The sequence below is a fragment of the Hetaerina americana genome, unplaced genomic scaffold (assembly GCF_022747635.1).
Source record: "Hetaerina americana unplaced genomic scaffold, ioHetAmer1.1.p SCAF_141, whole genome shotgun sequence".
In the NCBI taxonomy this organism is placed as follows: Eukaryota; Metazoa; Arthropoda; class Insecta; order Odonata; family Calopterygidae; genus Hetaerina; species Hetaerina americana.
The window spans coordinates 361,358-388,720 of NW_027286526.1; the positions used below are offsets into that span (position 1 = coordinate 361,358).

A 27,363-nucleotide genomic window follows, 5' to 3' on the forward strand; every position below is an offset into this window, starting at 1 on the left:
CTTGCAAATCACATGCAATACAGAACATCCTCTATATAATAAGCAATAATATGACATTATTGTCTTTTTGATTAGCAAGTAATTACACAGCTTTGTGGTCATGATAATCATTCAAGCCAAAAAAATTAGTAGTACTCAAAAATACCTATCTGTGCATCAAAGATTTAGTATAAAGTATTGTATTTTATAAGATGACATACAGAAATCTTTTCTACTGTAGGTATTCATGAGTTGAAACATGAAACATATTCTATATTCATCCTAGATATACCTTCTCGCATTGCAAGATCACAAATCACATTCAATAAAAACACATTCTCTATATAATAAGCAATAATTTAACATTATTGTCTTTTTGATTAGCAAGTAATTACACAACTATTTGGTCATGATAACCATTCATGCCAAAAAAATTAGTGGTTTTCATAATAACCTATCTGTGCATCAAAGATTCAATAACAGTGTTGTATTTTATAAGATGATATACAGAAATCTTTTCTACTGTGTGTATTCATGAGTTGAAACATGAAACATGAGCAATAACGGCATTAATATCACATATTCAATTTATTAATTACCTCAAGAGTAGTTCCCACCAGATCCTTAACATTGTGGTCCACATCTCCCTGGCTAGCTGGAATTTCATTGGTCTCCTGCTCTTCAGCATCCATTTCCTCTGTCTTCACTATGATCCCCTGAGTTAATTGAATAATGAAAAAACAGTGAAAATATGGAACTTCAGATATTGTTTTAAAATTATATGCAGTTAAACCTTTTAAAATAAGTAAAAATCAGTGACCAAAGTATTTTAAAATAAAGATGAATACGTTTTATCTAAATTACCAAAGCTTTGGATGAGCAAGGTTTTTTCTTGATATCTTAAACTTATAGCTCAAAATATTGAAATGTCAACCTGTTCCAATGTCTTCCTTACCTGATGAGAATCTTCTTCATGTTTATCCATAATATGGTCCACTTTTTTCAGCCTAGCAGTCATTTCAACAGTTTCCTGATCTTCATTATCTGAAGTTTCTCTTTTAACTGTGATCTGAACCTAATTGTTCAAAATATAAGCATTAAAAAAGATTTTAAAAAAAGGATCAACATTGAAATTGAATATTAAATTCTTAATAAACATTTTCCATTTCATTTTTATGCATATATATTTCCTTTGCGATGAATGCAATTCAAAATTACACACGTGTTTTTTCTTAATATCTTATGGATATGATATGAGAGTATCAATGTTTACCTGTATGGGGATAATTTATATCTGAAGCACAGCAAGATATAACAGAAAGAGCAATTATTTAAGGATATAATTTGAAAATGCAAAACCACACCACCTGATAGCTGATTTCAGCATTAAAAATAAGACTTATAAAAGATTAGATATATAATATCAGGCCATTATTGATATGTATGAAGAATTCAGAAAATCTTAGTTTCTCATTATTTGCTGAATATTAATTCTTTGATTGAATGGATTTATTCCAAATTGTTTTCAAAATTCTTTTATTAAGAGTCCAGAAGATGAAGGTACCAATTTTAGAATTTCAATTAGTACTTACATTGTTTACACTGGGAATGCATATTTCTCCTAATATGCTTGATGCTCTAGTGACCACCCGCAAATTGGCAATTCCCCCATCACAATCATTGGAGGCATCACTTGCCTCCCTCTCTACCTTTACATATCTCTACAAACAATCAATGGAGAAATTTATTAAAATTAACAAAACATTAGTATTATTAGGAAATATATATTTTCCAGTGGATATACCAGTAGTAACATCATGGAAAAAATTATAAGCAAAATGGTGTAAAATGAAATGGAGCACTATACAGCCTTTAGTATATATTTATAACTATTTAAATAGGGTCATGGCAACTAAAGTTAATAGAAGCCTTAGTTTTTGAGCTTTAAAAATATTAAATAACTCTTCAGAAAAAATGACAGAAAAAATTTCTTAATTACATGTTTTTTATTAAAATAGAAGATATCAATTGAAAAATGTTTATTTATATGAAGTAGTAAAATATATCAAAAGGACCAATCTATTTCAACCATTCCAATCAACACTAATTGGCCAAGTGCATCATATTAAAGTATTTTAATCTCTTTATAACTATGATGACTAGATGGTGAGGCTTCACAAAATAATTCCTACATATTCTTTTTACATCACTAAATGATTGCTATCAACGAGTATAATGTGCTAATCACTGGATTGAGTTACAAATATTAAAGTCAATTTCCTTAAAATTGAATGACCTAATAAAATTACGATTCAAAAGAATATTCAAGGGAGTACTCCAAGATCATATTTTAATAGGGGATGTCACAGGGACATTCGTATGTTATCATCCTTTTCGGTTTACTCACAATTTATGAAAACTGATTGCATAAATACATTCAATATTTTCACACTTTTAGTAATATTCAATCTTAGTACACTGTTACTTGAGATATCCAATTAAATATAGAATAAAATTGCTCGAAGTGTTACCAGGAGCGTAGTAAATTCCAAATTTTTAAATAAACGAAAGTATTATTCATTTGCAAATAAGACCTCAAGACTTACGCACAATAGCGAGGACACTTATTAAAAATATATATGTTCATTATTCAATTTAAGTTAATTCCGTTGACGCATAACGTTATCCAAAACATTCCTCATAACATTACAAAATACCAACCATAATTGCCCTCGACTCACCGTTGCGCGGCGGTTTTTTCTCTCCGCGTGTTTCTTTGTCCTTTGAATGTTCAATAGATGGTGGTTTTCATAGCACTGCTGTTTAAACATGTAGAAATCCGTCAGCAATTTAAAGCATTTATAGCATTTATAGCGGGTTGCTCCTTTCCCTGACTACCTATAAAAACATAATTATAAAAGTATTAAACCCTAAACTTTCGCTCTCAATGGGGCTCGAATCATTATCCGAATAACTTAAAGGCTATTTTCAGCTAAAATGGGGCACTATCGCCCATTTCGTGGTAAATTTAATATAAAAGCATCTTTATCAATAATACGTAAACATAAAACGGATATCTTACTTTCAATTCCAATAACTCTTCTATTGCTTCCCGCACTAATTTCTCAGCGTCGTTGTTTTCATAAAAAATATTTGTATACCGTCCACCACGGCTAAGACATAATCTACACTTTAAACTTTCGTGTCGGGGCATCTTTGGAGCACTTCACACTGTCAACATTGTCTACACCATAACAGTAACTTTCAAAATGGCCGACTACATTTCGATGGGTCGATCGTTCTGAATCGATTACTAAGTGCGAGTTCAAGAATCGATTTTTTTTGTTTCGGCGCAAGGTGATCACCATATTCAAATAAATTTTAATATTTTAAAATTATTTAAACTCTTACTAAATAGACTGTGGTCATTCCTGTGAATTTATAACACTTTTGCACTACAAAGAAGTTTAAAAAAAATTACTTCTGTTTTGAAATGAGAGACATTAATTTCAACATTACCTTATCTGTGAATATTTTATTATGTACCTATACTAAAAATTTTAATCCTGTTCAATTGATTTTATGTAAACATAAATATGTTCTCGGGATAAATATTTCATAGAAAAATAATGACTGGTAGTGAAAATCTTGTAATGACTTTTTTTGGCGTAAAATTCTGAAAATGTACCAATGTGTTGATATACTAAATGCTTTTCGTATAACGAGTGGAACTTCGAAAAACGGACTTTCCATATTTTGATACAGGCATTAAAAGTTCAGTGCTTCCAAATTACAGATTTTCTTTCCAACTTTGACAAAATAACTGGGACTCAGGGAATGAATTTACATTGGCATGTTTGTTCACAGGCAAAAAATGGTGATGAAATTTACAAATGAATGATAAAGTGATCAATGAAAACTTCAAAACATTCAATGATATATATATATATATATATATATATATATATATATATATATATATATATATATTTTCACATTCCAAAATTATATAACAGCAGTCGTCTCTAAAGGGTGAAAGAATAATTTTGACGTATACATAAATAGGATGACAATAGAAGCTTACTTACATCTTACTAGAATTATAATATATTCTGACAACCCTATACCTATGACATATAATTCATCCAATATTTATGGTTATTTTTTAATATTGACATAATTTTTGCTGCATTAAATAATACAGCAATGAATCTTTTGGCCCGAATTTTAAATAATAAAGGTGCAAGTTTTTTATGTGTCCTTGTGCTATCATTTTTTAATCAATTTATTGGTCTACATAAACTATGGCTTAGTTGACATCTTCAATTAATATTTATGCCAACCTTAGTGTGCAATGATCTAGTATCTAGAAAATTCAGAGTTTTTCTTTCAGTATTATATAGTGCTAGGGCTTATCTAGGACTTAGCCTTCTAGAAAAGGTTTTTCAAATGAATTAATAAACTTTAATGAAACATTATGAAAGTGGATTATATCTACTTTATGTATGTGGTGTAAAGGAATAATAATTAATAAATGAGGAGCAAGGACTCAAGTAGTAGAAATTGGGATTACATACAGAGAAACCTGGGTATTGATTTTTCACACACACATCTCTGGTCCCCCTTGATTGGTGACCTGAGCTGCCTGATCCTTAACAGGATACTAAATGTTGTCTTGGGGAACCAAAGGTGGGCATAGGAAAAGATCCAGAAAAAAGAACCGTGCTTACATCACATAATGCTGTGTGTGGCTGTTCATTTATTTTTGAAAGTGGCCCCTAACCCTTTTAAAAGTACACTGATAAAGAAGATAGAAAACCTCTCTAAACAAGTGGCAGCGCACGCCAAAGAGCATGGTATGCACTGACATCCCCATTCCCTCAGCCATGGCCGAACCACTTACCTGGCTCCAGCCCTCAATTCATTTCAATTAAGGCATCTGCTGGTACCACCGCCAAGGAGTAATGCCACTAGGTCTACCCTTCCTTGTTTCTGTAATGCAGGGAAACAAATTGGGCAGTCCTTGTAGGCAGCAGGTTACTTCTTAGACCTATCCAGCAATGTTTTTGTCATTGACACCTTGTCTGGTGTCAATTCGTTAAATACACTGGTGCTGTCTCTGTCTCTACCCAGTCACATGGCTCTGTGAGCGTAGAGGGAATTCAGACCTTAATCTTTTCTCTAATGACACTGCCATCATCACATACCGATCTGCAACTCTCTCCCTTTCCCTTGGCTTCTTGCAATATATTTTGTTGAAGTTTGTCATTGGCGATGTGCTGCAGCCAATAATAGGGGCAGATTTTCTTTGTCACTTTGGTCTCCTTGTGGATATTGCTTGTTAACATTTTGTTTTCATTTTGGTTTCATTTTGGCCCCACCATCTCACAACAGATGAGCTTGCCTTTGCCAATAAAGAATTTGAGCTGATGCTTCAGATAGGTTCTGCATGGAGGTCATCTAACTCTTGGTTGTCTGCCTTACACCTGGTGCCAAAGAAGAGCACCAAGTGTTGCCCCTGTGGCAACTACCACTTGCTGAATATCAGAACTATGCCTGATCATTACTCAATACTCCATATCACGGATTTTGCACAGGGGTTATGTGGCGTTATCATTTTTCAAAAATTGATTTAGTTTGTGTGTTCAACCAATACCTGTCAACCCTGCAGATATTCCCAAAACTGCAACAATAATGCCTGTTGGCCTTATTGAGTTTTAATTTATGACACTTGGCCTTTAAAACACTGTGCAGACCTTTCATATGTTTATAATGACATGTTAAAGGGATTCCCTTATGCATATGCATTCATGGATGATATCGCTGTTGCATCACGTAATTCTTTGGAGCATGAGCAGCATCTGTGAACAATATTTGGCCGCTTGAGGGATCACGGCATGGTTATTAATCCCTCAAAGTCTGTTTTCAGTGTGAATGAGATATAGTTTCTATGATGTACGGTAATTGAGGAAGGAACTTAACCACTCACCAAGAAGGTTAATTTCTATGCATGATTTTCCCCTACCAGCTCCCATACACCAGCTGTGGCAATTATTAAGGATGGTAAATTATTACCACCATTTTATCCCTTATACCACAAAAAGCCAGGAAACCCTTAGCAACCTCCTGGCAGGTAAGGTAAACAGCAAGGACTCCATCAGCTTGATACCAGCATCAGAGACTTCATTCCTAGACTTCAAAGAGGCTCTGTGCAATACTGCTGTTTTAGCTCATCAAAAAGTGTCTTTCCTCTGATCCTTTTCAGAGACACTTTCGAGTTTTTGGTTGGTGCTGTCCTTCAACAACTCAGTTCTAAAGGATATCAGCCTCTTGGTTTCTGGACCAAAACCTGAGTGATGCTGAAAGGCCTTATAGCGCCTATTACAGGGAACTTTAAGCAGTATATTAGGCAGTGATCCAGGTCCCACATATGGTAGAAGGACAAACCTTCACCAAACCTAAACCCCTTTCTTTTACATTTTCCCAGAGGCATGAAAAGTGTTCCTCCCGGCAGCATAGGCATTCAGACCTAATAACCCAATTTACCACAGACATCAAGTATGTAGCAGGTAAAGATAATATTGTAGCAGACACCATGTCTGGCATTCATAGCATTTCTGCCCCCATAGATTACTCTGCACTAGCTGCGTCTCCAGAGTCTGATCGTGCCCTTGTCAATTCCAATCAGAATTCCTCATTAATTCTGAAAAAAGGTGCTTTTCCTGGTTTATCAAATCCTCTCATATGTGATATGTCCACTTCCTTAGCCAGGCCAGTAGTCACTGAGCCTTTCCTTAAACAAGTATTCCTCAGCATGCATTGATTATCACATCCTGGCATTTGACAGACGGTCTGCCTAGTAGCTGAGCACTTTGTTTGGCCTTCCATGAGGAGATATTGTCATGAATGCTCATGTTTACAAAGGAGTAAAATCATGAGACATCTTTTGTCCCCCATTGGTGCTCTTCTCATTGCCAGTGCCAAATTTATGCATATTCACATAGATTTTGTTGGGTCTCTTCCATGCAGCCATGGTTTGTTCTACATAATTGCATGTATTTGACCGCTACAGCCAGTGGTCTGAAGCTTTTCCAATTCAAACAATCACTGCAGATACTGCCGCAGGAACCTTTTCCAGGAGAGGATTTTATTTTTTGGAACTCCCATTTGCATAACCACTGACCAGGGGCGGCAATTTCCAAGTAACTTGTTCTGGCAGCTGATTCAGTTGATGGGAGCAAAGCACCTGCAGACATCAGCCCATCAACCTGCAGCCAATAAGATGGTGGAATGCCTTCACCACCAGTTAAAGGCAGCTATCCCTTGCCATGGTGGTAACCAATGGACCAATGTCCTGCCTGTGATTCTCATGGGTCTGAGGTCCACTTTAAAAGAATATATTCAGGCAATGTCTGCAGAGGTTATTTATGGCCATACACTGGCTTCCTGGAGAATTCTTTTCCTCTTCCACTAGTGCAACTACTTTTACTGTAGATTTTGTCACCATCCTGTGGTAGGGCCTCAACCAACTCCAGCCACAGCCAGTCTCTTGGCATGGAGTCTGCAACATTTTCATGTTTAAAGACCTGGAAACTGCTTTCATGTATTTTACAGAAATGATAGGCTCCATCCATTGTTGGTTCCTCCTTACGATGGGCTATTTTGAGTAATCCAGCATGATCCCAAGACATTCAAGCTGAAAATCCAGGGCAGAGAGGTATCCGTGGCAATTGACTTTCAATTTAAAACGGTGACAGTAATTTGTCCTGGCAATGGGGAAATTATAAATTTGGGGAGTGTGCATTTTCATGTTTGTATTAATAATCATCTGTGCTTTGAAACCAGTTATACTTAGGGTGTCAGTTTGTTATTTCAATTTGAAATATCTCCCTAGACCTGACTTTTTCTAAAATCTATAATTTATTTTCATGAAATGTGACCCTTAAAGACTGGACTTACTATTGTTCTCTTAACAGTAGTGGTTAGTAGAATGTAAACTTTTCCATCAATCTTTTTCATTATATGGAAATATTTTAAATTGCTGCATGTGAAAAGTTGGTCTTTTTTCTTACAGGACTCTTTAGAAGATTGCAAATTACATGTGTCCAATGAGGAAGTATATATTAAGGAAGAGTTTGACTTTGACATCTCTCAGAAGAAATGATGCCCGAGAGATGACATGTTGCAGCAGCAACAGGTCATCTCTCAGTAAGGTAAGAAGATCTGACAAGTATTAATTAATTACTTTTGCCTCAAGAAAATCCCTTTCACTGCCATCAGTGTTTCTCCTTTAGTGATTTAGAACTTTTTTTGGACATGCATTCAGTATCTGCAAAAACGATATTGTTAGTATCTTGTATTTGTAGGTACTGTGTTAATGTCATTTCAATACATTTGGCTAATATTTAATCCACTTTGGGAACATTAGTTATGCTACAAGGAAAATCAATAGTTTATGGTTTATTCTGCAAGCATGCATTTTGCAGGTGTTTTGCTCTAATAATATTTGATTCTGGAGAACCCTGAATTCTTCATTCCTTCCTACTTTAGGTTTTTCCAAGCAGTTCCCCCTGACTGACTGACTTTTTTTTCCCTTCTGTCATCTTCATTTTCTCCAAAGCCACCATCAAAAAGCAACCAATTCAGGCCTATCACCTTGCTGCAATGACAATGTTTCCTAATCACAAAAAAGCTGATATATCCAGTCCTTAAGGCTAAATGAGGTACCAGGCAAAGATAAATCTAGATAGATCAATCTTAATAAGATTATTTGCTATTGTCAAAACATAATTCGTCTCTTACCTTTTCCCCAAATGCACCTTCATAGCTTTCAAATGCCCCATTAACTTATGCTTCAAATTAACCAATCCATTTCTAAAAGCACCAACCCATCCCTATGCCACTCACCAGTCCCAGGCTCTATTGAGGGAAGTTTAGCATTGGAGCAACATGAGGAGGCAATAAGGAGTTGCAGGAAGAGAGGTTTAGATCTATTAAGCTGACATATATTCATTGGAGTTGGTTGCAAGTAGAGAAAATATGAGGACATTTATTAGGGGAAGAGTAGGGAAACAGATTGGTCAATCTCACAAGGTTTTTTAATTGATAGGTCATCTATCGATGAGAGATGAACATGGCGGCTGTAAAAATGAGGTACCTTAATTGTCATGTGAAATAGGCAACAAGTCTTTAAGAAAGGATTTCAGTCCGTGGGATCCAAGGAAAAAGGTGATACAAAGGTTAAATCCTATTTCAGATGTGTGGATTTTGTCTTTAATATGTGATGTTGGGTAAAATGGTTGATTTTATTATCTTTGAGATTTTTATGGTATACATTTTTGTGGACATTATATTGTCTAGATTATGGGATGTTTGCTGAGGGTGACTGTGATGTTGAAAATCGGTGGTCTGCAGAAAGTGAGAGAGCGAAACTTTTGTCATTGTCATGCACTTGTTGTCATGCTCTTTATTTTATACAATGGAATGCATTACCAACTTGTTCAATCAAATAAACAATCTCTCTCACTCCTTTTATGCCACCTTACTCTCTTTTTTCCTATCCCTTTACACACAAACAACAATTTCTTGGACCAGTGATCTTCTATAAACATCCTAGAATCCCAATTGAGCCACCAAAATAGAGGTAAGACATCATGAAGCTTTGTATATATTAAATTACATATCATTCTAAAAAAAAATTAAAAAATTTCATCAGAAAAGACAACTTAAGTATCATATGTTGACCCTTACTGGGGAAAAGCCTTACAAATAGAACAAATTTCCAAAGATCAATATCTGAAAAGAGCAATATATGGAATTTCATATGTATATCAATGCTCGGATGAAGTCTTGAATTGAATTGTGAGGTCTATAAGTGTTAGCAGTACCTCAAAGGGCACATGTCCAACCACAGAGAAATATCCCATCAATGAAATATTTCTTCATTGAAGAACATATTGTCAAAGGTGGTTCAATAAGTACCTGTGATTGATGACAAAAAGTATTCCTGAGGGAAGTGTATGTTATCATCGTGTTCAGGCATCAATCAAATGATGGTTTAACAGATTTAAAGGCTAATTTTGATTTCACAGCCATTGGAGTAAGACATGTTTCCTGTTTTTTGCTAAGATGGAAAAAAGAGCAGAATTCTTCAGTAATTTGCTTTTTTGGGATGGGAAGAAATGCGAGAAGATATAGGTAAAGTTGGATGCTGTTGATGATGACACTTAGCCATCTATGAATATCCATCATTAAAAAATATGGATTATTTTTAAAATTTTGATGAACATATCCATTTTATCTTCTAACATTAAATTTCTTTGCAAAAAAAGGAAATTTCCTTTTTTCTGTGTTTGGTGCCTTTAAAAGCAGATGTAATCAGTTTATAATTGTGAGACTGCTTCATTGTAGCGGCAGATTTAACTTTACCCTTCATGTCTCTGATTAGTTTTGGTGATTAAAATGTTATCCCTACCAGAGAAGATTTTGAAATTGCTGAATATTATATGTAAAAAATGTTTGTTAACTTTGTGAAATGGATAAATAATGAGACAATTTTGTAACATTAAGCTGCATTGCCTCTTTAAAACTCTCAAGATGAGTGATAATAGTAAAAAAAATTCATTTTCCTTCGGGCCAAATCACAAATTTAAACTTATCATGATATTTTTATTACCGCTATTTTCTGTAATTTTTGTAGGAGAAATTGCATTATTATACATGTTACTCAATGCTATGCAAGCAAAACTTCCCATAACCTAAAAATCAATGAAGTACTTGAAATTAGTTCTTTTAAAGTCATTTTTTGTTAATTATATTGCTCTCTGATGTCATTCCATATTTGTTCAATTTAGTATGTCCTTTGCTCTCCATGAAATCTATATTCTAAAGAATTATTTTACTGACTAGAAAAGGTGATGGCATGTAAAAAAAATTTAGATAAAAACCCTGGCATGATATTGGTATTCCTAATTGTTATATAACCTTTCAGTATAAACCTTTTTCATCATACATATTATTGTTTGGTAATCCAGAAACCACTTCAATGCTTTTAAAGTCAGTGGAATTAGCATCATTTTGCCGGCTTTACTGAACACATCACAAGACAACTTCATTGGGTTTATGTAAATTAAGCCAAGGTTTGATACAAAATCATTTTTAGTATCATAAAACTGTAATTTGGCTGTACAAGTATCCATTTTCACCTTATGCTTAGTTAAACAACTTTAAGTGAATTTTAACTTAAAGCATAAGTCTAATTAAGGTGAGTGGAAATAATTTTCTGCCTTTTAATCTTATTGTAAATGAGTAACATGTAAGTAATATATAGAGTTACAAATTAAATTATTTGAAATTGGCTTTGGGCAAAGTTATTTAAACCTATACTTTATCAATTCTTTAGTAATACTGTATAAATTTTAAAATAAGTATACCTGCAATAAATAGAATTTCTTGGCGTTAATGATCAATTCTGGTCTTACAGTGCATGTACATACAGAAAAATAGCATAAGAGACAAAATTCTCTCATAAACAATGACAATATAAGATTACCAGGTCCTAATTTACCATTACACAGGGGCTAGATTCACACCATACCTAGATCTTTACACTTCATCCATAATCATTCAATTTTTTAAAAATATGAATGAGTATTTTAATGGCAGACTCTTAGCATTGGAATTTCCTCAATTGTTCTGATTTTTCAGGAAAACCTTTCTTAAAGCTGGTTACAACTTGGAAATTGTTTGTTTTTAATCTATAAAGATAGAAATGCTGGTTTAAGTAAGAAAATTCTCAAGGATTTTTAATGATAACATTTAAAAATAATAGGGATTTTTTAGAGCCGAATAGTCATGCAAAATGGTTTTTTGTTTGCATAATATTCTTAAAATTAGGTTGAAATGGGTTAATCTTTCTAATAAGCTGACTCACTCATGACAGTTTACTCTTGGCAGCTGTTGTAGGCAGGCAAGTGTATGCAGATAACTAATGAACACATGCCTGTAGATGACAAACAAAATGACCTTAGGAAGCATTCCCTTTTATATGTGAAAGTAACCTTTCCCCTCAGTATGCATGCACTGCTACGAGATTTTTACCTTCATCCAGTGTATTTTGAGATTTATATTTTATAAAGATGTGTTCTTGTGCTATGGCAACAAAATATAAACAGTTTTCTGTCATCAAATTTGATTTAAATAGTTTATTGATAAGGAGAGAGTTATTTTCAATGATGATAGAGGAATCCAGTCACTTTCATTGAAAATATGGACAATAAAAAAAATCTCTTAAATTTATGAAGTGGCATAATATAAGGAGGTAGGTAAAAAAGTACTCAACCTGACATACAGATGGTATTCAAATCAGAGAAACATTAATGATTCCTGCCTGGGTACACTTGTCATTACTTATAAGCCAAGTTTCAAATTGTTTTCTATAATAATTTGTTTACAAATATTGTTTGAGTACATGTAGTTTGTGTTTCTTGTAAAAGTGGAAAAACTTTAATTTCTTCTAACAGTAAATTTCTTTGATTTGAATGTATCTACTCTTAAGTAAATTCATTCAAAGCTAACAAAAGGGAACAAGGACCCTGCTCCTTTTATTTCAGCTGCTAAATAGGGGGCTGCTGATTTTAAACACGGTCCAATTCACTTGGAAATAACCGATGAGAAAGATGGCTGCAAAATGATACCATAACATAAAACATCAAAGAGGTGCTAAATATTGAGTGTGACATTAAGCAATTGGAGATGTATGAGATAGCTAAGGTGGTGATGCTATTCGAAGAAAAGGTCCAAAATGACTTGCACAGAGAATAAAGGAAGGGAAAACTCAGGGAAAGGTGTGTACTATAATAGTTTTAAAAGCCTTTTTCAAGCAATTTTCCCAGCAATATTTTGACCAATTCGAGAGGAAACCAATGCAATTTGTGCTATGATTTATGACCAAGGATGAGACATGGGTAGCAAACTACAAGGCAGCAACTAAAAGGCAGTCAAAGCAGTGCATAGAAGCTGGGGACTAAGTACCAAAGAAACAAAAGTGGAATATATCTGGTTTTGCAAAGTGCCTTCTTATCCAAACCTATCCATTTCAAAGCCAAAGTACAAACAACAGGATTAATATTCCCAACTAACTAACATTTCTTGCCCCAAATGTTGGTAATGATGAAGAAAGCAAGGATGGGAGAATTGCTATGGTGGCAAACCTATGCATTTCAACCCCTTAGTACAAACAACTTCATTAATATTCCCAATTAAGTCACATTCCTTGCCTCAGATGTTGGTAATGATGAAGAAAGCAAGGCTGGGAGCATTGTAATGGAGCTTGACTGCACCTTGACATTATTTACAAAGTAAAAAAAACACTTTTCTTGGAGGCATATCTTTAGACTCAGGCTGTTATAAATGGAAACACATGCTTCAGGTAGAGGCACGCCTAATCACTAAGACTGCTTAGAGCACACTGGAGGGCATTTGAGTTGGATGGACTGATATCTCCTTCACATTTCCCAAGGATTTCTGCCACATTGTCATGAATAATCATCTCACAATAATGAAATGTGTATAACTTTCATGATAAACGTTATCTTTTGAACATATCAAAGTAAAATTTGCTGTCCATTGTTAACAACTCTAAGGAAATTACATAATATATTGAAATGAAATGAAATATTTGACAGTGTCATTCCACACATTTTATTTATAAAAACATGACACCAGTTTCAGGGTTGAAAGTCGTTATCAGGCATTAAATATTGTCGTGTCCCCTCGAGGACTGCACGACAAGGGACGTCTCAGAAAAGGATCTTGACTAACGCTGAGGAATTTCCAGATGACAAAGGTGGTCCAATTGGCGTGTTGGTAGGGTGAAATAACAGAGACGGGGTCTTTTGCTAGGAGTTTGTATTTAAACAAGAGCGACTCCGGCGCGAGTATCTCGTCCTGTGGCAAACCCCGGGTCAATCGACGAGTCTCCGCTTCCACGGCTCTTGGCTTCCCATCCCGACGTGTACGCGGCCCCTCGACGAACGACACGGAACGAAGGCTCCGTGGGGTTTTTATTTGATGGCGGCATCTGGTCGCGCCCCGGATTCAGCATTCCACTGTGCTTTAATCCCATATTCAGTCATATTTGCGAGCTGTGTTTGCATTCTTGCCCCCTCCTCCCTCAAGGCAATGCAAGCACCTGAGTGACAGGTAAGCAGTGGAAAAATCCCAATATGTGAATTGCGCAGCAAGCGAACAGACCTCCTCGCGAAAGAGAAATGAGCCACGTCAGGAAAATTAAGCTGGGACATAACAATATCATTGTGATCCTGATGATGACGTTCAATGTAAAAACTGGGATCATGTTTTATAAAATAAAGTGTGTGGAATTACATTCAATTATTAAATTTCAGTATCCAGGTATTCCAGGGGACAGACCTTACAAAGGCATTAGCAGAAATTAATTTTACTACTTTGGTAAACCAGTTATTGACCTTTTCACATTTCATGAGATCTTAGTTTAGCATAATATCAGTTTAGAACTCTATAGTATAGAATAGAATATATATTGGTAATATATTTACTAACAATTATTAGTTACCACCCTCTTTGTTAAATCACTTACCTTACTTCTTGAGAATTCCTATTCTGTTACAGTTACAATATCATCCAAACTATCTAACCCTTTTTTAAACAGTGTTGGTCGCATAACATAGTCTATTCAGAAATTATTCATTTTACTTATAATTTGTGCATCTATATCCAGGATGGAAATAATTTTTCAGATGTCAAATAGCTGAGGTCATTAGCAAAATAGGGAGGGATGGCAATGATGGAGGTAAACCCGGTACTAGCTATCTAACTATTAATGATGAAAGAAATCAATGGGTAACGTAGGTTAACTTCCCATCTGATGGATAGTAATATCACTCAGAGTACCTTCTACAAAGAACTTTTTGTGCTTATTAGAATGTAAATAACTTTACTTGCCATCTCATAGATTGAAACCTGGGCCCTCTTAATTATGACGCAATACATAACCAATGATATTTTCCCAAACCACAAAGATATTTCAATTTTTGCTATCAGTAAGGATTTGACAGCAACAGATAAAGTCATTAAGCATCTAATTTTTGAATCTAATCCTTGAATATTTTGATGAACCTGGCACATTCTTAAAAAGAATGAAGATTAGAAGGTAAATTTGGCCAATGAATTAGTAGAATATTTTATTTTGTTTAAGAGAAATATTCAGTTCAAACATTTAGGGATAAATAAATAAATGCCTAGGAAAAATATAGTTTAGAAAATTTTTGTTTTATTTAAGTTTTTAGTCCAACAAAATAATAGATTATATTGAAATAGGTATTTGATATTTTGGTTCTAACATTTTTGTATTATTTATTTGGAAAATATTGACATTGATAAATACATATTCTTGCTCAAAGACAACATTAGGTGATTATTATGCAACAGAAAGCCATATGCAAATACATTTTTATGAATTTCATGTGACACATCAAGATTTCATTTGAATATCAAACATCTTTAGTAATTCCTTTGTAAAGTTCAACATTTGCCAAAGCTGTGTTTTGTCAGGCTTAACAATTGGTTTAGGAAGCCATGGTGAACATGTTCCTGCATTAATTTGATCTTTTGATTTTCTTTTACTGTAATTATACGATATCCTTGTCTTAATTGTGTTTAAAAGTACAAAAAATAAAATTTCCGCCATTATTTAAAACAATTATTGTATGGTTTTATTTATCAAAGTATACAACAACCCTAGTTAAAATATATAAGTTATCTGGGCCCTTTAACTATCAATCAGGCATTTATTAGCATAGAAAATATGAAATTAAAGAATATTTTATCCATATCGATTAAAGTAAACATAATTCAACAATTTCAATTGCAACTGTACATAATATAAAAAGTATAACATATACAAGGTCAACTATAAAAGTAATGCCCTTTCTCTGGGAAATAATACATGTATTGATAAACATACTTGTACAAATGTTAAAAATTCTTCCATAAATACCTCTTTCCGCCCTGTATTAGCAATATTCTTGTAGGCACGTGTGTACCATATTCTTGATGGCTTTCTAAAAACCTTAATGGGAATTCCTCTCTCAGGAATGATGTGACATGCTTTTGAGTGATTAATCCATTAATTTTTTTTAATGCTTCCTTCCTATCTTCATTTGAAGAAACAAGTCAGTTGTGGATTCTAACAAGAATTGAATAAAATAGTAAGATTAAGTAGAGAATGAAGAAGTTAAGATTAGAGATTTTTCAAATGGATAAGGAAATTTTGGAGAGTTAATTGTTGAGGGCTTGGTATTAGAAAGGAATACCTGTTTAAAGCTATGTTAGAGAGAATATTAAGACCCAGTGGCAAGCATAAATCAACACATTGGTAGAATGTTAATAAAAGGAGCCATCTTCATGATACCATGTGATAATTACGGATTATAAAGAAACTAGTATCCTCTTAAGTAGCAGATTTAACTCCAAAGAGGCTTTTCTTCTTTCAAAAGCCACATTAGGAAGTTACAAGTTACATACCAATGGTGATTGAATGATATCTCCTGCTCTGCTCCCATTAATTGAAATTGAATCAAACTACTTCTAACAGGGAGAGGATTTTCCTCAAAAACCAGTCTTAATTCTCTTCAAATAATTAAAGCAGCAAGAAGTTATTGTAAACCCCTACTTGCTGACTGTGTCATGAAGGACCACATAAGCAGATATATAAAGTAAAACTTTGCAACATATTAAATATGACCATGATAATTTAGACTATTTTGTCAATGATTATAAAACCTCTTATCAAAAATACCATCGCTCTCCAAGTGGTACACCTAATTAGTCCCCTAAGCCAAAAAAGGGATGAAAGAGCAAATCAAAAGTGAAACAATTCTACTTGTTTCTTTTTTCAGTTAAAAATGGTCCATAATGAACTTGTTCTACAAAGACAGGCAGTAAATGCTGCTCTCAATGTTAATTTCGCAAAAAGACTTCAAAAAAGTGTTAATAATATGAAAAACAAATTTTTGCTACCTGGAAACTCCATCATGACAATGTGCCTTGCCACAATGTTCTATGAGCCAAATACAAGGTATCTCCTTGTAAATTCTGATTAAAGTAGTCCATTGTGTGGTTTAAAAGGAAAATTTCAGCTCTACAACTACTGTTACCATAAATGTGGACCATATTGAAACATATGAAAAGACAAGATTATTTAAAAGTAAGGAAGAAGGCTACAGAAAAATGTGTAGGCAAACCCAGATAAGGGTATCATCATTTCAAAGCAAGCCACCATTTAAATGGTATAAAGCCAGCATATAGCAACATAATGAAATACAATAAATATAAAAGTGATAATATTTTACAATGGGTTTCAGGACAAGATGTAACAGAAAAGTTGAAATTTTTTTATAACGAAAACTTATAAATTTCCAGTTTATATGCAATTGAAGATTTTGCATCTCCAGATAGATACAATTCATATTTAATAAACAAAAAATTCCCAAACCTGAACGCTTTAATAGGTTTAAAAAATGACCAAAAGAGAGGTAGCTGACCATTTTTGCATGAACAAATATGCATGATCATAGTGTAAAAAATTACATTTTAGCTCTTTTTAAGCGTTCATAAATGCTTCTAGAGATTTGAGAGAATTTACCAATTGGCATTTAAAAAACAGGCTTGTATTACAGGCAAATAACTTAATTACCTTCTTCATTTAGTCTAAATCAGAGACTGATGTTAAAAAAAAAAGGTTAACGGAATAAAAAATTACAACTGCTATTTTTGGATTGGGGTTTTTAATTTAACATTTTAATTTTTATTTATCTAGTTCAAAACTGTGTTTATTGTGTCTCATAGGCCCCTTTCTCCTGGGCACCCTGTTGAAAAACCGATTTCAAAAATAGGAATGAGCATACTCATTTCCAACCCGTAGCATTTGAATTTCCTTCATTGTTATGACTAAGAAGGAAAAGCTTATTATAGCTGTTTACACTGGTGAATGTGTAAAATTTATTATTCTAAAGAGGTAAGAATGTTGTTTTCATTATGAAATGCTCAAGGGTTTGTTACAGTAACATTGTTAAAAAAATGAGATTTTTGGAGAAACAACTAGTCAAACAAATAGAAACAAATAGTCCTGGAGCAACGTTTTTTAAATCATAGATGTCTAAAAATCAAACTTTTTTAATTGGTAAAGCTTTCTAACAAAGTGTTCTAATTATGAGTAGACTCTGTGTGGCTTTTTAAATCTCTTTGGGTGCATTTTTAATTAGATACATAAGTTTAGGTTATAAACTAATGCATGCATGTTTGTAGACCACATTCAAAATGCCCTTTATAACCATTCCTTGTGTTTTTTGGAAGTCACCTTTTTTCTTGATATGCATTCAAAATTTTTAAGTCATTGCATTCATCCAGTATATTTTGAGGAGTATCTTTGACAAAAACATTTTCTTTGGCTAGAGCAAGGAAAGTTAAAACCTTATGCTGCCATCAAATTTCAGTGATTTAGAGAGTTGATGAATAGAAGATGAAGTTGTTTCAATGACGGTGACAGAATTCAGTTACTTTAATAAGGAAAATCCTCACTAAGCTGAGAATTCTCCTGAGAGAATGAAAAGGCATGATAATAAGGGATAAGTATAAAAGTTCTAAACTAAACACGAATGGTAATCCAATCAGAGAAATATTTATGATTCTAGCCTGGGTGCAAGTGTGTTTAGTTTGTAAGCAGAGTTCCAAATGGTTCTGTCAAATAGAGTCTGTAATCAAATTGTGGCAGAACATGATTTCTGATTAAAATGAAGAACTTGAATTTATTTCTGTAATAAAATACCTCATTATAGAGGGATTAATAGGAAATCCATATGAAGTTTACAAAAGTAGAGAGGGACTCATTTAATTTCAGCCAACCAAAACTGAGTTGCTGAATTTTCAACAGGGTCCAAAATCCCTTGGAGATGACCTCCCAGAAGGATAGCCATCAAGTGCTACAATACAGAAAAATATCAAATAAGATACAAAACATCATGTATGACATTAAGACACCGAAGAATCATGAGATACCTTAGACCATGAGGATAGCAAAAGAAGAGTTGAAATATAACTTGCAGTAAGGAATATGGATGGGTTAACTCTGGGCAAGGTGAGTGCTGCATTTCTTAAAAGCTCTTTAAAAGCAATTTTCCCAGCAAAGTTTCGCAGATTCCAGAAGTTACTAACACATTTAACCTTGCCACTCAGTACCAAAGATACCAAAGTGAAAAGCATATGTTTCAGCAAATTTCAAACATACCCAAATCCATGCATTTCAAAACCAGAATACCAACAATTTCATTTATGTTCCCAACTAAGTGGCATTTCTCCAAAAGAAGCCAGAGTATTTGAGATGATTAAGTTTGAAATGTTTGGATGAGTAAAACTTTCTTCAAAGACCCCTTATTTTGCACCTTAAACAGTGTGCTTTTGACTGAAATACCTTAAAGACTCCTTAGCTGTCACCGCAGGATGCTCTCCCACTCCTTTCCACTCAAAATACCTTGACCCCCACAGGTAACATCGCTAATCCTTGTCCCTCATACACGACTGAATTCCCCGATAATGACCCTGTGTCATTACATTTTACCCAGCTACCCACAAAATACCAGTTCGGATTTCCCCAAACCTTTTCGCCCTTAGACCCTTTTGCACCAGAATTCTTCCCTAAAAGCCACCACAGATCCCTAAATCCTCTGGCACCGGAATTCGTCTCTTTCCAACTTGAAGGTAAAAATACGTCTCGAAGACTTTCCTCTGCAACCATTGATCTACGTGGCTACGATACGTGGCTCCAAGTAAATTCTTTAACAATAAATTAACCTTATGCAGCATTTTTAGATCTCACCCTCGTTCTTTTCAAATAATTTACCTCAACGCCCAAAGTCTCTCTGCGCACCTTGACGAATTGTGTCAACTTCTACCTGACAACGACGTTCATGCAATTTCCATCGCTGAGACTTGGCTTAAGCCTCATATGCCTACCTCATCCATCGACATTCCTGGCTACAACTTCTATCGACATGATCGTATCGGCAAGGGTGGTGGAGGCGTAGGTGTCTACGTGAGAAAAGATCTCTCATTCAAAATTATATCAAAAAGTTCTTCCGTTTACTGCAAAAGACCCGAGTTTGCATTCTTAGAGATAACCTTCAACCTACAAAAAATTCTTTTAGGCATAGTTTACCGCCCACCCAAGATAGGTTATTTTTCCGACTTGGAAGAAGCATTATCTTCCCTCATTCCGAACTATGACCATGTTATTATTACTGGTGACTTCAATGCCAACTTTCTTTCCTCAACTCATGACTCTAAAACAATTACTAACTCTATGTCATCCCTCGGTCTTAGTATACTTCCCCTAGAACCTACCCATCATACATCTTCATCAGCCACTTGGCTTGATGCAATAATTACAGCCAACCCTGACAAAATCACAACATATGGGCAACTTTCTGCCCCAGGAATATCCATGCATGATGTGTTATTTTTAACATACTCAGTTAGATGTCCTAAATTTAAGCAGAAATTCATTCTTACTCGCGATTTCAAGTCCATAGATGACAAATACCTGGTATCCGATGCGGCTACCATTCCATGGCAGTCTATAGAATTCATCAACGACATAGATAAAAAAGTAGAACTATTTAATACGTTCTTAAATGATCTAGGAGACAAACATGCACCGTTTAGAAAAATCCGACTGTCCAAACCACACTCCCCTTGGATAACAGATGAAATAAAATACTTGATGCGTAGGCGTGACGCAGTCTATAGCCTGTTTAAAAAACATAAAAACAAAAATGTATTCAATATCTACAAAAAACTGCGTAACAAAACTAAACAAGTCATTAGAAATTCCAAAATCAGATTAGCCTTCTAAATATCTAAAGAGCCCCCGTCACATATTTGGAAAAGCTTGAAGTACCTTGGTGTCGGAAAAACTAAAAATCAACACTCCCTACCTGCTGACATTTCTCCAGACGACCTAAACCGTTTATTCACAACCCCACCGACGGAAATCGACTTTAATGCGAAAAATGAATACATATACAGTTTGAAAAATTCTGAACCAACTCCAGTCTCTGCTGGAAGCTCATTCAAAATTTCTCCCGTCACACAAATGAAAGTCCTCCAGGCCCTCGAAAAAATCATGTGTTCCTCAGATGGAGCTGACGGAATTTCAGCTATTCTCATACAAAAGTTACTTCCCATTGTACTTCCTGTTTTAACTCATATCTTTAATTGGTCTATTTTAACTGAAACATATCCCTCCCTCTGGAAACGTGCCCTCGTCCGTCCCATCCCCAAAAAATCCACACCCACTAACATTGCTGAATACAGACCAATCAGCATCTTGCCTCCTTTATCAAAAGCATTCGAGAGACTCATTCATGAACAAATTTCAAAGTTTCTAAATGAAAATAACTACTTGATCCTCTACAATCTGGCTTTCGGTCCTCTCACAGCACTGCTACCGCTCTCCTTAAAATAACAGATGACATCCGACTATCCATGGATCGCAAAGAGGTGACAATAATGACTCTCCTAGACTTTACCAAAGCCTTCGACTCTATTGACAAAGATATTCTCTTAGCAAAACTTCAAAACCTGAATTTTTCTTCCTCGTCTTTACTGTGGATTCGCTCATACCTAAGTAACCGATTCCAAAGTGTCACTACACCTAATTCATCCTCTAACTGGCTTCAAATACACAGGGGTGTTCCACAAGGATCCATTCTTGGACCTTTGCTTTTTTCCCTGTATATAAACGATATTAGTAAATGCATTTTAAATTGCAATCATCACCTTTATGCCGATGATTTACAAATATATCACCATTCCCGCCTTCAAGACCTACTTACAATTATAAACGAAATTAATGCAGATCTGGCTGCTTTGTCACTATGGGGAATAAAAAATTTATTGAAAATAAACCCAATCAAAAGTCAGTCCATCATAATTGGATACCATAAAATACATTCTAAAATAAGTATTGATAAACTACCACCACTAAAATTGCAAGGATCTATCATACCATACCTAAGGACAGTAAATAATTTAGGCTTAACCATAAATGAAACATTATCTTGGACTGATCATGCAATTGCTATCTGCAGAAAAATTAACTCATCCCTGCATTCACTGAAAAGGTTAAAGCACATTGATCCCCCCTCCTTAAAGATGCTTCTTGTGTCCACTCTTCTCATACCCCACTTTGACTACTGTGATGTAGTATACCAAGACCTTTCAGGCGAACTAAAAACCAAACTCCAGAAGACCCATAATTCCTGTGTGCGGTTCATATGTGATCTTAGGAAGTACAATCATATTTCCGACTCATTTAATAGAATATCTTGGTTAAAGCTAGAAGGCCGCAGGCATTTACATATTCTTTCACTTCTCTACAGAATACTTTCAAAGCACACACCTAAATATCTATACAAAAACTTCCTCTTCATCAACTCAATCCACAACAGAAATACCAGGGGTAATAATAAACTTCTTGTCCCACACCATCGCACGGAAATCTATCACAAATCTTTTCATATTACAGCATGCCGTCTGTGGAACTCTCTCCCAGATGACATAAAAAACTCTTCATCAACAACAACATTTAGAAGAGCACTTCACAAGTTCATTTTCCTCAGTTACTTAACTTAACCAGTATCCCTCCGTCATTTCACTCAGCTGTTTTACAGATCACTGTGTCTACTTTGTTTTTTACCCTGCTTTTGTTTTGTCATCTCAAGCGGTAGGAGTTTGCATAATTATTTTTAAAAACATCACGCTTCTCATTACTCCGCATGTGTTGTCAATGTATTTAATTTCTCCAATTCAATTTCAGTAACTTAATAATATGTATACTCTGTATAAATGATTGTTACAATGTACATGTATCTTTCCTCTAATTGATAGGGTTTTCGCAGGTTTTTCACACCCCCCTTCTCTTCGTGGGTGTTTTTCCTGCGTGGGTTTTAACTAGTTGAGCAATGCCACGCTCTCCCTAGCTTTTCCCACAAACCTCATTCTTTGCTTAGACTTTCCTCATTTTATTGTACTATATCTTCACTGTCATTTAATTTGAGTATTTTAAGGAGTATTCTTAATTTATATATGTATATGTATGTATGTATGGGTGTGTATGTGTCTACTTATGTATGTATTTCTGCATGTGTATGAATGCATGTATGTATGTTTTTATGTGTGTATATGTATGTGTGTGTGGATATGTATGTATATGTGTATGAATATAGGTATATATGTATGTGTATGTGTGTGTCTATATATATGTATATACTTTTCTCTTTTCGATGTGCAAATTTGGATTAATGAATTTGTCTATCTCTTTGTGTTTTATGTTTAGATTTGAATGTAACTGTAAGTTTAAATGGCTAATATAATATGTATATGACGATGGGTTAAATGGAAGAAGGGACCATTTGGTCTCAATTTCGCCCAAATAAAGACCACTATCTATCTATCTATCTATCTATCTATCTATCTATCTGGAAGGAAAATACCACAAATGGTAATTGCATTCCAATCTTTATTTTTATTTAAAAACAGTTACTTAAAACTCTTAACTTCACAATTAAATGTCTCAAAGACAACATCAGCAATAGAATCACAATAATGATCACTTAGAACAAAGGAAATCCCTTGCAGCTTTTCAGCAATGAACTCTATGTAGATATACCTCAAATTCATTTGAACTAAATATTGTGCAATTGAAAATGGATTCCTGATAGATTTAATACTATTCAAATGATAGATAGCAAAATAAAAATTTTCATAGCTGTTAATTTTTATTCAAATAAGTTACACAAAACAGGATAATGTTGACACTTTTTTTTAAAACTTGAAATAAATTTATTACAATGGTCCTTGGTAGTGATATAATTATTTAAAAGAGTGTATGATCATTAAATAATCGTTATTATCTAAATTATGCATGTCATTCATACATTGCCTCTGTAATTCTTGGGAGAAGGATTTGTATAATTCAAGCACTTTAGTTTCTTACTTTTGTCTAAGCCTTCCTGTATTCAATGATGATGCTTCGTTGTTAAAATTCTGACAAATATGTAACTCATTTATGTGGGCTTTTAAAAGTATGTGGCTGTGAATAAGGCTCCAGCTATAAGCATAAGTAAATAACTTTGAATAAAATTCACACTGCTTCCTGATCATTTTGCAGTGTGTGACTTCATGTGTGACTTGAGATTATTGTTCCGAATGAATGCTTTAGAAAAGATCCTGCACTGGTATGGCTTCTCACCAGTTTGTGTCAACAAGTGTCTCTTTAGATTAACATTCTGAGTAAATGCTCTTGAGCATATCTCACACTCGTGGCTCTTTTCACCTGTGTGTGTCAGCAAGTGCCTTTTTAGATAATAATAATGAGTAAATGCTCTTCAGCATATCTCACACTTGTGGCTCTTTTCACCTGTGTGTGTCAACAAGTGCCTTTTTAGATAATAATAATGAGTAAATGCTCTTGAACATACCTCACACTTGTGGCTCTTTTCACCTGTGTGTGTCAACAAGTGCCGTTTTAGATTATTTTTCTGAGTAAATGCTCTTGAGCATATTTCACATTTGTGTCGCCTTTCTTCAGTATGGGCCAAAATGTGCCTCATTAGATACTGCTTTTGAACAAAACCTTTCAAACATTGCACATTTAAATGGTCCTTCTGCAGTATGTGATGACTTGTGGATTTTGAGTCTACTCAAAAATAGAAAGTTTTAGGTGCAGAATTCACATTGATACTTATTTTTCGCAGCATGCACCAAGTTGATATGATTTGCAAGGTCATTTGAGCTGCCTGATTCTTAGCAGGATACCAGATGTTGTCCTGGGAAACTAAAGGTGGGCATAGGAAAAGATCCAGAAAAAAGAACCGTGCTTACATCACATAATGCTGTGTGTAGCTGCTCATTTATACTTGGCAGTTGCCGCTAACCCAGTTAATAGTACACTGATAGAGAAGATTGAAAACCTCCCTAAAAAAGTCGCAGTGCATGCCAAAGGGCATGGTATGCACTCACGTCCCCATTCCCTCAGCCATGGCAAAATCTCTTACCCGGCTCCAGCCCTAAATTCATTCCAATCAAGGCATCTGCTGGTACCACCGCCAGGGAGTAATGCCATTAAGTCTACCCTTCCCTGTTTGTATGATGCAGGGAAATAAATTGGGCAGTCCTTGTAGGCAGCAGGTTAACTCTTAGACCTATCCAGCATGGTTTTTGTCATTGGCACCTTGTCTGGTGTCAATTCCTTAAAGACACTGGTGCCGTCTCTGTCTCTACCCCGTCATTTGGCTCTGTGAGCGTAGAGGGAATTCAGACCTTAATCTTTTCTCTAATGACACTGCCATCACTACATATGGATCTGCCACTTTCTTCCTTTCCCTTGGCTTCTTGCAATATATTTTGTTGAAGTTTGTCATTGGCGATGTGCTGCAGCTAATAATAGGGGCAGATTTTCTTTGTCACTTTGGTCACCTTGTGGATATTACTTGTAAACATTTTGTTTTCATTTTGGTTTCATCTTGGCCCCACCATCTCACAACAGATGAGCTTGCCTTTGCCAATAAAGAATTTGAGCTGATGCTTCAGATAGGTTCTGCATGGAGGTCATCTAACTCTTGGTTGTCTGCCTTACACCTGGTGCCAAAGAAGAGTACCAAGTGGTGCCCCTGTGGCAACTACCACTTGCTGAATTTCAGAACTATGCCTGATCATTACTCAACACTGCATATCACGGATTTTGCACAGGGGTTATGTGGCGTTATCATTTTTCAAAAATTGATTTAGTTTGTGTGTTCAACCAATACCTGTCAACCCTGCAGATATTCCCAAAACTGCAACAATAATGCCTTTTGGCCTTATTGAGTTTCAATTTATGACACTCGGCCTTCGAAACACTGTGCAGACCTTTCATATGTTAATAATGACATGTTAAAGGGATTCACTTATGCTAATGCATACATAGATGATATCCGTGTTGCATCACGTAATTTTTTGGAGCATGAGCAGCATCTGCGGACAATATTTGGCCGCTTGAGGGATCACGGCATGGTTATTAATCCCTCAAAGTCTGTTTTCAGTGTGAATGAGATATAGTTTCTAGGATGTATGGTGTTGGAGGAGGGAACTTAACCACTCACTGAGAAGGTTAATTTCTATGCATGATTTTCCCCTACCAGCTCCCATACACCGGCTGTGGCAATTATTAAGGATGGTAAATTATTACCACCATTTTATCCCTTATACCGCAAATAGCCAGGAAACCCCTAGCAACCTCCTGGCAGGTAAGGTAAACAGCAAGGACTCCATCAGCTTGCTACCAGCATCAGAGACGTCATTCCTAGACTGCAAAGAGGCTCTGTGCAATACTGCCATTTTAGCTCATCAAAAAGTGTCTTTCCTCTGACCCTTGTCAGAGACACTTTGGAGTTTTTGGTTGGTGCTGTCCTTCAACAACTCACTTTCAAAGGATATCAGCCTCTTGGTTTCTGGGCCAAAACCTGAGTGATGCTGAAAGACCTTAAAGCGCCTATTACAAGGAACTTTAAGCAGTATATAAGGCAGTGATCCAGTTCCCACATATGGTAGAAGGACAAACCTTCACCAAACCTAAACCCCTTTCTTTTACATTTTCCCAGAGGCATGAAAAGTGTTCCTCCCGGCAGTGTAGGCATTCAGACCTAGTAACCCAATTTACCACAGATATCAAGCAGGTAAAGATAATATTGTAGCAGACACCATGTCTGGCATTCAAAGCATTTCTGCCTCCATATATTACTCTGCTCTAGCTGCCACTCCAGAGTCTGATCATGACCTTGTCAATTCTCTTAAGAATTCCTCATTAATTCTGAAAAAAGTTGCTTTTCCTGGTTTATCAAATCCTCTCATATGTGATATGTCCAATTCCTCAGCCATGCCAGTGTTCACTGAGCCTTTCCATAAACAGGTATTCCTCAGCATGCATTGATTATCACATCCTGGCATTTGACAGACAACCTGCCTAGTAGCTGAGCACTTTGTTTGGCCTTCCATGAGGCGATATTGTCATGAATGCTCATGTTTACAAAGGAGGAGTAAAATTGCCAGACATGTTTTGTCCCCCATTGGTGCTTTTCTCATTGCCAGTGCATAATTTATGCATATTCACCTAGATTTTGTTGGGCCTCTTCCAAGAAGCCAGTGTTTTTGCTACATAATGACATGTATTGACCACTTCAGCCAGTGGCCTGAAGCTTTTCCAATTCAAGACATCACTGCAGAAACTGCCATAAGGACCCTTTTCTAGGA

At 35.2% G+C, this 27,363-nt stretch overlaps 1 protein-coding gene across 1 annotated transcript in view; it reads right to left on the bottom strand.

The window, feature by feature from the left end:
* LOC139686466 (zinc finger protein 892-like) overlaps positions 1-27,363 on the bottom strand; it is a 47,154-nt gene that overhangs the window by 11,005 nt on the left and 8,786 nt on the right. The window contains exon 3 of the mRNA XM_071583650.1: positions 20,159-20,181. Within this exon, the coding sequence (XP_071439751.1) occupies positions 20,159-20,181 (23 nt within the window). The remainder of the gene's footprint in view (positions 1-20,158; positions 20,182-27,363) is intronic.